This window comes from Cervus canadensis, chromosome 28, assembly GCF_019320065.1.
Source record: "Cervus canadensis isolate Bull #8, Minnesota chromosome 28, ASM1932006v1, whole genome shotgun sequence".
Taxonomy (NCBI): Eukaryota; Metazoa; Chordata; class Mammalia; order Artiodactyla; family Cervidae; genus Cervus; species Cervus canadensis.
In genome coordinates, this window is record NC_057413.1 from 6933044 (window position 1) to 6947600 (window position 14557).

Here is a 14557-nt window from a genome sequence, read left to right on the forward strand (position 1 = left end):
TCTGCGAGTGTCTGGAGTTTTGATTCTTGGAATACCTGGTTTTAGACCTGGATTCTTTCATCAGATGACATCTGGAATGTTGAATTTTTTAAAGAGCTGAATCCTCTGGAGATTAAGTAGTAGATATAAGGCTTTCAGGTTTACGAGTCAGAAGATATGATGCAGAGCGCATCTAAGGTTTTTTTCTCAGCAATATTTTTCCATTGCGACCTGACAGACTTTTCATTAGGTGCCCTGGACCAGCTGCAGAAGGGCAGCATGACATCCCGAGAGGTGTCTAGGAATACTAGTTCCCAGTCGTGTTTCCTGACCTCTGGGGAGAGGGTCCACCAAAGGTCCCTCTGCACCGGGACCGAATTTCAGTCAATGATTTACATATCCTGGAAAGTGCTTCTGAACCCCTATGATGATCACAAAGCCCACACCAGTGTCTTGGACTCTCTCTGAATATTCATGTCATCTACTTGGCCCCCAGTTCTCGCATCCTCTAAGATGTTCATTCCTGAACGGAAGATGCTTTAAAAAATTGTGGCCTTGGGCACTCTTCTCCCAAAGGTGCTCTTTGACCTGCAGTGACCCTGACACGCACGGTGCGGCTGTGCCCCGGGCATGGTGGCCCAGGAGGTGCCCAGGTTTGGTCCCTTCCACGTTGGCCTGCTCCAGTTTGGTGAGGGATGGCTCCGAACCCAGCACGACTTTGTGGTTCAGAGACCAGAGGGGCATTAGTTCTTGGGCGCCAGTGAGAAGACAGATCTGACGCTCACTGCAAACCTGGATATTTTTAATTAATTTGTAAATTTTTGGCTGCCCTGGGTCTTTGTTGCTGCATGCGGGCTTTCTCTGGTTGCAGAGCAGGGGGTTGCCGCACTGGGGCTTCTCACTGCGGGGGCTTCTTTAGTTTCGGGGCACAGGTTCTAGGCGCATGGACTTCAGTAGTTGCAGCATGCGGGCTCAATAGTCGTAGCTCTCAGGCTTAGCTGTTCCGAGGCCTGTGGAATCTTCCCAGACCAGGGAACGAATCCGTGTTCCCTGCATTGGTGGGCGGATTCTTATCCACTGTGCCACCAGGGAAATCCCAACAAATTTGGGTATTTGGATGTCAGAAAAATTTTCTATGTTAACTAGATTTTGTAACATGATATGGAGAGCATAGTTGAGATTAAAGCAGTGTTTCTTCAAGTGCTGGCTTTCGGCCTGCCCTAGAACGAATGCTATCTATTTACCCCTGATTTTTGAGGTCGATGCAGGACAGAAATATCCACATGCTGGGACCTGTTTACCAAGAAACCAATGGTGGCTGGGAGCAAACCCTCTTCTTCAAATAAGAAAAATGACAAACGGTTGTCAGGTGGTGTGGGTGTGTGTGTGCAAGTAAGTGTGTGACTTCACAGCCAACTTCTATTACTTCTTGGCTGGCTGTGGAGGATAGATTTGATTGCTGACATTAATTGAGAAAAAATAAATCAGCTTTTGCTCACAAGTCTGATGACATACATGTGTCTTTAAGAGCTCAATTCTCTGTTCTTTTGTGGTTTGGGGGTTTTTCTTGGGCAGCTCCTGAGGGTCTGAAATAAGGTGGGAGAACACCTTGGTTTCTGTAGGTACTCAGAATCAGTAGTCACCCATGACTTGACCAGACCCACTAGGCTAGAATTTTAGACTAAGAAGGGATCCCAGAGATCATTCTAGCCCAAGCTTCTTGTTTTACAGCCCAGAGGGTCTCCCATCAGATAAGTAGCAGAGCAGATCTAGCATCTGGTTCCCTTCTTAATCTCGGATTTTTTTCCTGCTGGACTAGGGTGTGCTTCCTGAGAATGTTCTCCATCTTAGAATTGCGTACCATTGCTATTAAGCCTCAGAATCTGTAAGCATTTGTCCCAGGTTGCCTGGTTTTCATAGATTTAAGCATAGTGTATTGGCAAAGGATCAAAACTACGGGGCAGGCACAAATGCTTTTCAGGGTCTGTCCCTAGATAAATCTGACAGGCACCATATAATGATGACGGCCTGACACCCACTCACCCAAAAGATAGGTTTTATTAACAGCAAAACAACCATCTGGATTTCAGCCAACATTACAGTGTTGGCACCGAATGACTTCTATTTGCCTGTCTAGACAAACCCCTCTAACATTCAGGTACTTGGGGAAGTGAAATGAGAATTAAGTCATAAAGGAGTAGGAGACTCTAGTCCACAAATATTACAATATAATTCCCCCCAACTATATTACTTCCCAACAGTCAAAACACACAAGTTGTAACATCTAATAAAGCATATTTGAAAGAAAGGAAAGATCTTCCTATTTTCACATGCCCATTTATCTTATCTTCCTGCATCAAGGTATGCAATCCTCAAGGTATGAAGTTATATCTAAACCCATGAATGCCTATATGTACACATGCCAACAACCTTTGCCTCCCAGCCAGAACACAGCTGATGTACCTTGGGTGGCACCCCTCACTGGAACTCTTAGATGACTCCTGACCTAGGTTTGGTGCCTGATTGTTATTATCCTACTTAATTTCTGAAGTCCTCAAAAAGTTTAAAAAAAAATGGATTTGTACACTTGGCTGAGCGGGTATATACAATCACATACTGTCAGCACTGCATTTGCAGAGTTGCCTCAAGAAAGAATCTTTAGATGCTGAGAAGCTAATCTTAGCTTCTCAGTTAGAAGAGAAAGGAGAGATGGCAGGAACAAATGAAGGTGAAGGAGACCTCCAAATGAAACTGACGAAGCTGTTCAGTGGCTGGGGACACAGACAAGCGCCTACGTGTATAAAGGATGCACTGCTTTATGAGAATAAAATTTTTCTGCAAAGTCCATTATTCATGAAGCATGCATTTAGAACTGGGCCTGGAAGAAAGCTATTGTATGCATTTTTATGTTATATATTGTATCTATGATAGGAAGATTGTTAGGAAAATGAAGCCAATAGAAGACTTCAGAGAGCTTGGCTGGCCTTAGAGATGGTCTGATGGTTTTACACGTAACCTAAGGAGGCCCCATGCTTCTTAGTACCTTGTGGTATTCTCTTGAACAGACTGGGGCTAAGCATGTAAAAGGAAGCTTCCTTTTGGTTACAAACTGTTACATGAAGCCCAGCTTCAGTCATGATAAAATGATGGCAAACCATTTTATGGTTGTATTTTTGTGCTTCTATCACCTAAAACCATGGAGGCAATTATTTTTAAGCAGAAGGAAGTAGGGGAGATTATAGCAGTGATTTTTCACTAGCGGGGAATTTTGTTCCCCAGGTGATACGTGGCCACGGTCGGACATTTTTTGTCATCGCACTGTGTCTGCGCGTGTGTGGATGTCACTGGTAGCTAGTGGGCAGAGGCCAAGGGTGCTGAAATGCACAGGACAGTCCCCACAAGAAAGAATTATCCAGCCCTAAATGTCAGTGGGGCTGCCGTGGGGAAACCCTCAAAGGATGCACGCTACATCACGAAATCGATAGAGTCTAATCTCGGTCCTCATCTTGTCAGACTAATGACAATGAATCACTGCCTTTTGTGCCTCTGTTTCCCCATTTGCAAAATGGGGATAATGAACACGTTCTTTATAATAACATCACGAGGAGTCATGAAATTATATATGCAAAACACTCTGACTTCTTCAGAAGAAAGGGTCTCTATAAAATCAAAGCACAGTTCTGATTACCGCACTATTATGAGCTCATGAAATTGCGTCTTAGGAACTGTACTCCTCCCCCTCAAAAAAAAAAAATTCCTCCAGGGAAAGAAAACAAACCAGAATGAGCTCATCATGATTACACCTGCCACACCAAAAAACAGACACTGTTCAGAGAAGCTAAATTCTTTCCCTCCAGCAACGAAGTAAGCTGCGTCTGTAATTAAGATCTTAATAAGGGGGGGACGGGAGGCTGGATGCAGACGCCGCAGGCTTCTCTGAAGTGCAGAGCCATCCCGCCAGGTTTCAACAAGAACAATCGAAACACAGCCCCGCTCACTGCTTCGTGAGGCCTCAGGTGCTCTCTGCATGGTCCGTATTTCAAAGGGCTTGCCTTCATTTCTTCACTTCCGCAAGGAGAAAGAAAAGGACCTTCTTATTATTTACAAGTGAGTGTGTGTGTGCTCAGTTGCCAAGTCGTGTTGACTCTTCGCGACCCCATGGACTGCAGCACTCCAGGCTGCCCTGTCCCTCACCACCTCCCGGAATAAAATGTGATGTTGTAGATATTATTTAGAAGTAAATTATGAAAAGTGTGCCAGAATCCACTTTAGAAAAAAGAAGCCCCTAGGCAATTTTCTGATAAAAAGCTAGAAAAAGTCATACAGAAAGCTGACCTAAGGCAAAAGGGATAATGCCCTGGACAGCCGATTGATCTTGGGAGCAGCTTGTGTTTAGTGTCCGGAACGACCATGTATAAACTTCCCAAGATGGTCCCCGTTTCAAATGTCCTTCCCGGGGTTAGACCATCTGTCCCATGTTGGGGTCTGTGAAACATGGATACGTACCCACAGAAGGGAAATATATTTTAAACTAAAAATAAAAGATAGGCCTCCAAGTATGTGTCTTGTTAATGGATCTGCCTTGGTTGAATTTAGGATACAGGAGAAAAAAAGACAGGTACTGATAATCTTGTATTTAGTCAATGGACGTGTTCTCTCATTGGCAAGGAATCAAGATCTATTCCAAGGGCATCCGGGCCTCTGCGGGACTGTCCAGCCGTCCAACTTCACCATGGACGCCCCTGGGCTAACTGTGTCCTTAGCATCCCTTTCCCGGCGCTCACTGCACTTAGCAGCTCTGAGTGGGAAAGGATGGAGAATCAGAGAAGAACACGGACGTTCTATCCCAGAGGAGCACTAGAAGGGACGTGGAGATGGTTTTCTGCCAGTGTTGTTTTCATGGTCCTGAAGCAGCGCTGGGCCTCTGAGTCGTTTCCTGCTGACTCTAAGTCACACCATGAATGATGAGCAACAACAAGAAAACAAACAAAAAACCAGTGACAACAGACTCGTTGACAGATCCTTGGCACGTCCTGTGAGGAGGCTGCAGAGCCTAGAAGTCCACTTTCCTGCCTCCGCAGACTGCTGGCTTGGCGGGTTAAGGTTATTCAGGGGCTGAGAGAGGGAAGGCCAGCTCATTCTTTCAGTAGAGTGCAGAGCCTGGGAACAGAGAAGCCTAGCCCTGAGTCAGCCCCATCTTCTGTGGGCATGAGGTTCTGAGTTCCGGGTAACACGCCGACTACCACAACTCAGTGAGACTACAGCTAATTCATACAAGAGACAGCACTGGGTTTCCACATAACTAGAACAAGTAAGGAAAAATACTGTCTAAATACACATTGCTTTATTTAAATAGAAAGATCTGGTTCAAATCTTAACCGTATATGCCATTTGGTGATCACAACTTAGAGTTTCACAAATAATCCCCCCTCCCCAACACACACAACTAAGAGTAAAGAAAAGCATGAAACTCAAATTCAAAAGATGCTATTAAGCATTTTTGTGCTATGCTTGCACTTTTAGGTATTCAGGGTTGCTCAATCTTTACTTCTGGTAAGTATAGACATCAACATTCCACATAAGGAACAATTTTGGTAACATCTTATAACTATTACCTTGACATATTAGAAATATCAGGAGGAATTCTCATCTGCAACGTACATACCAAGATCTACAAAGAAATAAGATGTCTTCAAATCAGTAAACCCAGCCTTTGAATAAGGATCATGAACCACCTACCTAAATACCATTGAGCACAATTCATGTACTAAATTAACTGGGGAAGAGGCTGAGAGAAGGGACTAGTCTTTTTGTTTGTTTTAAAAAAGAATAAACTGGAATTTAGTGGTCCATGATGTGTGTGTGTGTTCTCAGTTGCTCAGTCGTTTCCGATTCTTTGTGGCCCCATGGACTATAGTCCACCAGGCTCCTCTGTGCATGGGATTTCCCAGGCAAGAATACTCGAGTAGATTGCCATTTCCTACCCCTGGAGATCTTCCTGACCCAGGGACCGAACCCTGGTCCCTTGTGTCTCCTGCATTGGCAGGCAAATTCTTTACCACTGAGCTACCTGGGAATCCCAGTCCATGATGAGACTAAGAATATGTATTTAAAAACACTCCACTGGGAGCTTTATTGGATTGGCCCAAAAGTTCATTTTATTGGAAGATATATGGAAAAACCCAAATGAACTTTTGGCCAACCCAATATTATCTCTATGATTAGCTGCCCCTCCCCCACCCCCTACCTCAACCATGAAAAATCACAGTCACATGCTATCACTGCTTATATTTTCTGGGCAGTCTGTTCCACCTTCCTCAAAGTGCATGCCTCAATTCACCTAGATCACACTGTCTGCCTTTTGAAAGAACGGCTCTTTCCAGTGTAGAGTTTAAAAGGTTACCAACGAACAATTTATCTTAAAATGAAGATTCCTCAGGAAGACAGTCTTTTTCAGCTAAGCTGTAATGAGTGAGAGTGAAAAAGCTGGCTTAAAACTCAACATTCAAAAACCTAAGATCATGGCATCCAGTACCATCATTTCATGGAAAATAGATGGGGAAACAATGGAAACAGTGACACTTTATTTTCTTGGGTTCCAAAATCACTGCACATGGTGACTGCAGCCATGAAATTAAGACACTTGCTCCTTGGAAGAAAAGCTATGACCAACCTAGGCAGCATATTAAAAAGCAGAGACACTACTTCCCCGACAAAGGTCCATCTAGTCAAAGCTATGATTTTTCCAGTAGTTATGTATGGATGTGAGAGTTGGACTACAGAGGAAGCTGAGAGCCAAAGAATTGATGCTTTTGAACTGTGGTGTTGGCAAAGACTCTTGAGAGTCCTTTGGACTGCAAGGAGATCCAACCAGTCCATCCTAAAGGAAATCAGTCCTGAATATTCATTGGAAGGACTGATTGCTGAAGCTGAAACTCCAATACTTTGGCTACTGGATGTGAAGAACTGACTCATCTGAAAAGACCCTGTTGCTGGGAAAGATTGAAGGCAGGAGGAGAAGGGGGCAACAGAGGATGAGATGGTTGAATGGCATCACCAACTCAATGGACATGAGTTTGAGCAAGCTGTGGGAGTTGGTGACAGGGAGGCCTGGCGTGCTGCAGTCCATGGGGTCGCAAAGAGTCTAACACGACTGGGTTCAGTGACTGAACTGAACTGAATGTTCTCCAGGCGTGTGGAGTCCTCCTTTATTAGTAAGAAATCCTGCAAGGAGATAACTGGAATGTTCAAAGTAAATAAGATGGAGGTGGGGTTGGTGACAAAGTATAAACGGGTTTGTTTTTTTTTAGGGGGACCCCTTTTCCATGCCCACGTTCTTTGCAATCATCCATTGCCTAGGTAACTGGTAGCTATTTTCTGCATTTTAAATTGAAAAGACAGTATTTCTTTCCAGTGGCCCCATTTTGTTCATCTTGGCAAGGAGGCTTGGTAATTAAGTCTATATGTTACTGGAGGGCTGGGATACCAGGGGCTGGGATTTCAAACTGACTTGTTTAGGTTCCTTTCTAAGCCTAAAGTGATCTAAAAACAGATCAGCAGCACCTCTAACTTTACACCTCTGTCACTTTGACTGCAGTAGGATAAGGGATGTGGTTCACCCCGAGCCCTACTCACCTTCTATATCAAATCCACCTTTGATTCTTTAGTCAGGACTTTTCTCTTTTTTTCAGTAATATTTTCGTTATGGAAAAACAATTCTAGGGAAGGTTTTCTCTTACATTTTAACCTATATAGTGCATCTATCAATATACCTATATATGAGTATATTCTGAATATTTTATATATCTTATCAATGCGTCATACCATGGCTGCCATTTTTAAATGGCTACTATGTGCTAGAAACAGATGATTTTCATATATTATATCCTTACAACTATCAAATGAGACAGGTACTATTACTCCCATTTTATAAAAGAGGAAATGGAGGCTTGCCTAAAATTATACTGTTAAAAAGCAACAAAAGTGGAATTTAAAACCAAATCTATATTCTTTCTAATAGGCCATATGGGGGAAACTCTTTTAATAGCTATTTGTGTATTGCATATAATCCAATATTCAATTCAATGTTTGTTGAGTACCTACAACGAGCAAGGGCCTATAACCTCAGGAATATCAAATCTTATTAGTAACAATGAAGATACCAAAGCACTAATATATTAGCAAGTGGGGACACAGGTGTGTCGGTACACCCCTATGTCTGACGTCTGCATTTCTACAAGACACAACCAGGCCCATGGAATATTTAATAGTACTCGATTATCTTAACACAGTAAATAGGGTTTTGACATAATCCAAGTTTTGAGTCCACACTATTCTTTCAACCTCTAATGGGCATCTACTTATGTAAGGGGAGCTGGGGCCTGCTAGAACTGTCTATTTCCAGTGGAGCCATGGTAAATACCTCACCATGGAAAATATCTCACTTAGGCTTTAGAATGATCCACGAGGCCATATTTACCCTACTTTGGTGGTGGTGGTGCTCACTCCCTCCGTCATGTCTGACTCTTTGCGACCCTGTGGACTGTGGCTCGCCAGGCTCCTCTGTCCCTGGGATTTCCCAGGCAAGAGTACTGGAGTGGGTTGCCATTTCCTCCTCCAGGGGATCTTCCCGACCCAGGGATTGAACCTGAGTCTCCTGCATTTGAGGTGGACTCTTTACCGCTGAGCCACCCTACAGATAAGAAAGCTGAGGCTCCCAGAGCTTAACTTGCCCAAGGTTACAGAGCATCGAGTCACAGGAAACAGAAATGCCTTTCCCCAAATCTCACGCTCTACCTTGCCTCTACTGCAAGAACACATAAGACCAAGTCCCTGCCCAGGTCACAACACACAGCAGATCCTGGTTTATTCAAGGACTTGCCTGTCAATCTGCCTCTACATACAGATAAAGGGTGAGTCTCTCATATTGAGTGGGGCTTACCTAAAGCTGGACAGCCCCCGTGGGCAACCTTGGTGAGTTCCAGGTATCATTTAGATAGTGATATGATTGAAAGGGGTTAATGAGTAAGGCAGTGCTAACAGAGTCGGGCAGAGGTGAAAAACAGAAAGCCTATTGTAGCGATGACAGGAGACAAAGGTGTGGGCTTCTGATTGTTGTCTAGAGTGGAGGGGTGAGGAGACTTGACTCGTAGCAAGTACAGACGAACCAAGTCACGCAGGCACAAAGAGCAAGGAGCCAATGGATGGAAGCAGCAAGGGACCAAGATTTTCCATAGCCGATTCAGAAGAGAGGAGGAAGACGGGGGTACAGAGAGCGCTTTAAGTGTGTGTCACGTCTGTGTGGGTGGGGGGAGGCCAGCCTGATAGAAGTCTGGTGCTGGAGAAGTATAATGAATGCTTGAATGAAAAAAATGAGAGACGATGAGGTCATAAGGGCACAAAAGGGGAGGGAATTGGCAAAGAGGCTTGAAAAGTAGAGAGGAAGTTTCTTTAGAAGTGGGGCAGGGTGGTGGGGTGGTGGTGCAGACAGGAAGCCACTGATGAATTCTTAGAAGAGGACTGATGTATATTCCAGCAAAGAAGGGATGCTTAAGGAATCTTTGTTACGTGCATCTTGCAGACTTGGTGCTGAGAACACCTTCAGTTCCGTAAAGACTTTGATCTCCAAGTAGGTAAGTCATTTAACTCTGAAAATGGGCTTGCTCAATCAATGAAATACATAAGAAAACAGTTAATTATTTTTTAAAGCATCTTTTGTTGCTTTGAAATCTCACATGGGATTTAAAAAGGAGGCAGGGGGCAGGGTGTGCAACACACCATTTAGAAGTGAATAAAACATTTAAAACCAAAATGGCAAAGCCAGGAAAGAATCAGGAATTACATATCGACTGTAAGTAAACATGCTGACTAAATGGAAGACACTTGATCACATCTTCTCCAGCCACTCTGAGAAAATAAAAAATTTCCAAAGTCCCCTTGAAAGCATTTCTTTACTACACACTTTCTGCTTTCCCTAACCTACCTTACCCACGTTCAGTCAGAACCCAAGAATCTGGACTTCAGAATGTAGTTTTCTTATTTGTATTCTAAGTTTCATCTGTAATTTTCTTCAATCAAAACATCTAAGAATGATTTTGTTGAATGGCAGACTAGATAAATAATTTAGAGTTTCAATGTAGGCACACAGGATACAGAAATTTGGCCAAGCCACAAAAGCTGCTCAGCTATTAGAGATCAAACAGGCCAGGCCTGTGGGGCACTTACCAGGCCTGGGCCTGCACAAAGTGGGCGGGGCCTCTGCTCAAACACAGCTGTGCATCCACCTCTCAATTACCCTCCTGGCAGAAAGTAGCAACAACCCACCCCAGACCCTAGGAGGGAGGCCTTCCGGAGCAAGCCATGGCCACCGAGGCATAGCCCCCTCACCCACCTCCAGTATTTCAGAACATGCTGTGTATATTCAGAGGAGCTTGGGGAAAATTCTTAATAAATGAAGCCCCCCATAAATTACTGATGAGAGAACTCCAGACGGCATCCTTTAAAGAACAATAGAACATTAAGTGCATATGAGAGTAACTGCACCCTTCTTATGAACAAATAAAAACACATACAATGCAAGCAAAATAGACTCAATATAGGCTAACCCCCCAAAAAATTCACCAAAGTAATAGCTTGTAATAGCTTGCATTCCACAGTGCTCAAGATGACTGTAAATACATAGCTGGCTGACTTGAACTATGTGTAAGTTCAAAATGAGTGGAGGCTTGGTTGTTCTCTAGTTATGATCCCCGAAGTAGCCAAACCAGATAATCTGGTTTAAAAAAAAAATCTTATAGTGATTGGATTATAAATCTCTCAGTGAGCATTTTTAAATGTGACTGAGCTAAATTTATATTGTTTAGAGCAACAGAGTATCTAAAAGGTAATTCCTAACTCCAGGGTTTTACAATCTAATAATTATCTGGTTTTACTACCTAAGTGGCTTCAATGAAATAACTGCCAGACATTCATTTCACTTTGCTTTGTAGAGGCACTGTCTGAAAAAAAAAAAAAGAAGAACCTATTCTGCAGGGATATTTTGAATGACATAGAGCCCTGAGCTTCGCGGGAGAAGAAAAAACAGTCACACAGGACATTTTAGGAGGTCACAGACAGTTCTTTCTTTAATAGTTATTTAAAGTCAAAAGTTCTGGATCCAGATCACCTTGGTTCAAATTCCAGCTCTGCTACTTTCCAGCTGTGTGGTTTGGGATACATTACCTAGCCTCTCTGAGCCACAGTTTCCACATTTGAAAATTAATATACAGTATTAACACTACCTCATGGAGTTAATGTGGGAAAGCTAAATATGACCATCCCGTATTGTCATGGTGAGCCTTAAGAGCTGTTATTTATCATTCCTCTACCTTTGTGTCATCGCCTCTACTTAAAATAACAAAATCCTCTCCTGAAATAGTCCACTATTAACTAGAGAGAAAATAGGCTTTAGAAGAAAGGGAAAGTAGATTGCTTCAGCCGTTGGTTCCTTTTACAGTCACCACGAGGTGTCAATCTGTCATTTGGTTAGTTGGGGAAGTCAGAAGTTTTGCTGGTGAAGATACCCACAAGCTACTAAAATCATATCTTTACAGCATTTGGCAGGGTGTTTGACGCTGGGAAGACCCAGCAGAGAGGCAGGGTTTCCTCATGAATGCCAACCACAGTTCACATCATCAGCTGCCATGATGTTTTCTTTCCACAAAATAAAACTAAACATGATGAGGTCACTGAATAAAAGTGACTTTAGACTTTTTGTCACTTTCCAGATCGCAGTACTCTATGTTAAAAACAGCCATTTATACTTTCCAATAATAAATGCAGGAACACATTTTCTTCCCCCCCACCAACCTGCCTCAAGGTTTTTTATGAATCTAAAGGCATTTACAGTAGGAAGAGGAGGGCAAAGATTCACTGAGGGCTAAATAATATCTGGGGACTTAACATTAGTGATATCCTACCACTATTCTAAATAAAGAAACTGCGTAAATACCAGTGAACCATTTCAAGAATGAGAGCTTTCCTGCCAGGTAGAAGGATCTGCCTCTGGTTATATCCTAACGTCAAAAATACTAAGAATCTTCAGGATTATCCATCCCTCTGATTTTTCCCATTGAGGCAGAAAATGGAAAGCTGATAGTTGTGATAACTGATACCCCTGCCTTCAGAGTGTTCTAACCTTTTCAAGGAGAACTATAACTCATGCATCACAATAGATACTTTCAACAGTTAGATTTAGAGCTATTGAACATGATTTATAGCTTTTGAATAAAAGGCTTATCACAGAGGTTAGCCAGTGGCTATCAGCCAGGACTGAGGATTTACAACCTCACATTTAAAAAAGGATGAGCCAGAAGCTAGATGATTCAGAAAGAAGGCAAAGTAGCTCTCAGCTGGTACAATTCTGCAGGTCAGACAGGTAATTCAAATTGCCAATCCCCGAGCATAAACACCTTGCCAAAACGCATTTCAATAGCAGCATGTTTGTTTAAACATGCTAATTTAACAATAATGCTCAGTCTCTTTCTCAGTCCTGTGGGACTCTTTGCCACCCTTTGGACTGCAGCCCTCCAGGCTCCTCTGTCCATGGGATCTTCCCAACCCAGGGATCGACCCTGCGTCTCTAGGACTGTGTCTATTCCAGAACAAAAGTAAGTGTTCATCCTCCAAGGAAAATTCACCTTCAATTCCGTGCAGTCAGCTCTGAATAGGGGTCTCTGGAAGCTGCTAGCCTGGTTAGATGAAGGCAACTTAGGCAAAATAGTATATTCCAAATAAGTTATAATCCTTTTGCCAGGAATAAACACACAAATGCATGGGAAAACAAGCTGCTGAGCGTCCTGACACTCTTTTGAGTTTCGGAGGCAATAAACCGGCTGGAGCCTTCAGACCCTCCGTCCATTCAAACGCCAATGAAAGTGTTTCCAAGAAATGGCATATACTCAGTTGGTTCTGAATCCACCATCCTTTATGGGTATCAAAATCCTCCATCATCAGCTGTATAATAGTACCTGGAGACTTTAACTTCTTCCACTAAAAGTATATATGGCAAACTGTTTCCCAAAGCGAACGCTTTAATGCAAAGGATGAAAACTGCTTGAAAATAGCCAGGTTGAGAGACTCAGCACTTCTGATTCCTGTCTTACTACGGCTCCGGGGGTGGGGGCAGTGGAGGCCAGGCCCGCGGAGCCGGCAGTCCTGAGCCCAGGCGCGCTCCTCTTGGAGTTAGACGCCCTCCAATCTGCAGTGACTGCCACACGCCGGCGCCAAGACCAAGACCGACGCCGGGGAACTTGCAGCGGGGGTGGATCCCGCGCGCTGCGAGCTCCCGGCGTAGGTATCAATGGCTGGATCTCTGCCTGCCTGCTTGTCTGGCAACCCGGTGACCGGGACCCATCTCACAACCCCTCTGGGGGCACAGCAGAGGAGTTGTCACAGTAGGGGACACACACACACACACACACACACAGAAACCTTCTGCAGAAGTCACTCTCTTACCTTATACTTCATCTCGGCAGCGGTGAACGGAGTCGTTTTCCCGCACTAGTTAGACTGCATTAAGCACCGGCGAGCCCGCCCCTCCATCGAGCGCTGGGCTTAAATGCAAGCGAGGACCGCCGAGCTTCGGGCCGCTGGTCCGCGCAGCGCCGACCTCCGGCGCCGCTCAGCCTGCCCAGCCTCTGAGCTCACTGTTTTCCTCCCAGCCGGCCGAGCACGGAGCTCGTTTGCATACCGCCTCGCCATTGGCTCGCGGGCCAAGGTAACGCGGACGCCCCGCCCACCCCGAGCTACTGGAAACTGACAAAGAACTTGTAATGCGATCATTTATTTTTACATTTTCGGAGAGAGTGGAAAAGAAACTCGGGAACCTTCCCCGAACCCTACCAAACCTTATACTTCATCTACCCCGAACCTCTATCAAAACCCTGGGAAGGGGAGATGAACTCTTTCTTAAAAATTTTTTTTTATTTTTAAAGATTAATCCAAATTTTAAAGAAATGGAATTCACAAAGCAGCCTGACAGCCGTGCGTCCTGTGACCTAGCAACTCCTTCATAAATCCATTTCATTCCAAAGCCATTCACCTCACAAGCTCTACATGAAACGAACTCAGGGAACAAAAGGTTTTCTGTCTCCGGGGGCCCCTTTTTACTAACTACCCCTGCTGATATCTCTCTCTCTCTCCCCCTTTCTCTCCTCCCTCCCCTCCCTTTTCTCGTGGCTGTTTGCTTTTTTTGTGTGTGTTCTTTTCAGTGTTCAAAGTACTTGCAGTGTCAGTCTGCAAGGCGACAGAATACAATTCTCCCGCAGTGAAAGGGGACTCTGGAGCTGGGCACCCGGGATTCCTTGGCTGGCTTCTCACCGGGGCCTCCGGGAGCTGAGGGGTCAGCCGCATTCAGAGACCTCCTCTGGCTTTGCAGAGGATAAAGCTTAGCTGTGACCTCTCAGATGGGGCTGGCCGGTGTGCCCGCCCCATACATCATCACCGTTCACCCAGTACTGCGTTCTTTGATGGCTGGCATTTCTAGCTCCAGCTTTGAACACTGCAGTTTTTCCTTCTGACCTCTCTCCTGATGATGACC

At 44.3% G+C, this 14557-nt stretch overlaps 1 protein-coding gene across 2 annotated transcripts in view; it reads right to left on the reverse strand.

Annotated features, from left to right (window-relative positions):
- NEDD9 (neural precursor cell expressed, developmentally down-regulated 9) overlaps positions 1-14557 on the reverse strand; it is a 186687-nt gene that overhangs the window by 40018 nt on the left and 132112 nt on the right. The window contains exon 1 of one of the 2 annotated variants that reach the window (XM_043450377.1): positions 13474-13669. The exons of the other annotated variant lie outside the window; for it this stretch is intronic. Within the exon in view, the coding sequence (XP_043306312.1) occupies positions 13474-13485 (12 nt within the window). The 5' untranslated portion in view covers positions 13486-13669. Of the gene's footprint in view, positions 1-13473; positions 13670-14557 lie in introns of those variants that run through there. 2 annotated transcript variants of the gene reach the window in all.